This window comes from Eimeria mitis, genomic scaffold (assembly GCF_000499745.2).
Source record: "Eimeria mitis Houghton genomic scaffold, Emh_scaff1200, whole genome shotgun sequence".
Classification (NCBI taxonomy): domain Eukaryota; phylum Apicomplexa; class Conoidasida; order Eucoccidiorida; family Eimeriidae; genus Eimeria; species Eimeria mitis.
In genome coordinates, this window is record NW_013568170.1 from 1 (window position 1) to 1,226 (window position 1,226).

General features: G+C 51.1%; 1 protein-coding gene across 1 annotated transcript in view; it reads right to left on the minus strand.

Moving 5' to 3' along the window:
* Positions 1 to 304: 304 nt before the first annotated feature.
* EMH_0031720 (uncharacterized protein) overlaps positions 305 to 1,226 on the minus strand; it is a gene marked incomplete at both ends in the record, with an annotated part of 1,912 nt that continues 990 nt past the window's right edge. Inside the window, 2 exons of the mRNA XM_013494559.1 lie at positions 305 to 468; positions 651 to 1,224. Coding sequence (XP_013350013.1) covers positions 305 to 468; positions 651 to 1,224 — 738 coding nt within the window. The remainder of the gene's footprint in view (positions 469 to 650; positions 1,225 to 1,226) is intronic.

A 1,226-nucleotide genomic window follows, 5' to 3' on the forward strand; every position in this document is an offset into this window, starting at 1 on the left:
CCTCCCGCATACCAACCCCCGCCACCACCACTGCTGCTGCTGCTGCTGCTGCTGCTGCTGCTGCTAGCAGCAGCAGCAGCAGTATGTTGTTTAAAGGCAGTAGCTAGTTCATTAAAATAACTAACAGAAGAGATAGATCTTGCTTCTGCTGTTTCTATATATGCTGCAGCACGAAAGAAAGGTTTAGATCGAGCAAAGTCAAGAAGAGATTGCGGGGTTATTTTGCCTGTATATAAATCTATAAGTCTTGCTGCTGTCTTTCTATTTATTTCTGTTGCTTGAAATATATAACGAAGACAAGAGTTCATACGTGCACCCACCAACGACCACAAACGGTACCCTGCTGCTCCTCCTCCTGCTCCTCCTGCTGCTCCCGCTGCTGCTGCTGCTGCTGCTGCTGCTGCTGCTGTGGTGGGGGGAGGGGCAGATGCTGCTGCTGCTGCTGCAGCGGGAGAGAGAGAAGGAGACCTAGAGAAGAAAGAACAAGAAGATAGATAGGGTAGAACAGCACCAACAGCAGCACTAGATACCTGTGCCCCCANCCTCCTTTATAAGCATTTGCTTCGATAGAGAAGAAGAATATAAAACATTATTTAATAATATATAAAGAGCTCGCATATGTTCTGTTGCTCGCCGACTGTATTCTCTACCTTGTTCTATAAATGCTTCCACTGGGAAACGTACTGCTGCTGCTGATGCTGCTGCTGCTGCTGCTGCTGCTGCTGATGCTGCTGCTGCTGCTGCAGCAGAAGAAGAAGAAGAGGATGAGGGTGCACCTGGGTAACCAGTATACATGTGGTGGTGATGCTGGTGTTGCTGCTGCAGCAGCAACATCTGCTGCTGCTGCTGCTGCTGCTGCTGCTGCTGCTGCTGCTGCTGCTGCTGCTGCTGCTCGTCCCCCAGCAGCCTGCGCTGCATTATCTCTCCCTCACAAAAAGCGATTACATTTTGTATGAGGAAGCCCATCTCGGTGAGTGCGTTTTTTAGGTTTTCTAGCGGGATAAATACTTCTGTTTGCTGCTGCTGAGGATAGCTGCTGCTGCTGCTGCTGCTGCTGCTGCTGCTGCTGCTGCCTGGTGCTGGTGCTGCTGCTGCTGCGGGGCGGAATAGCCGCTGTAGCTGCGCATGCAGCTCTTGTACTGCTTTCCCTGTGTTCGATGTTCTCCATAATCCTGCTGCTGCTGCGTTTGCTGCAGCAGATACTGCTGCAGCAGGCTGATCCTGTT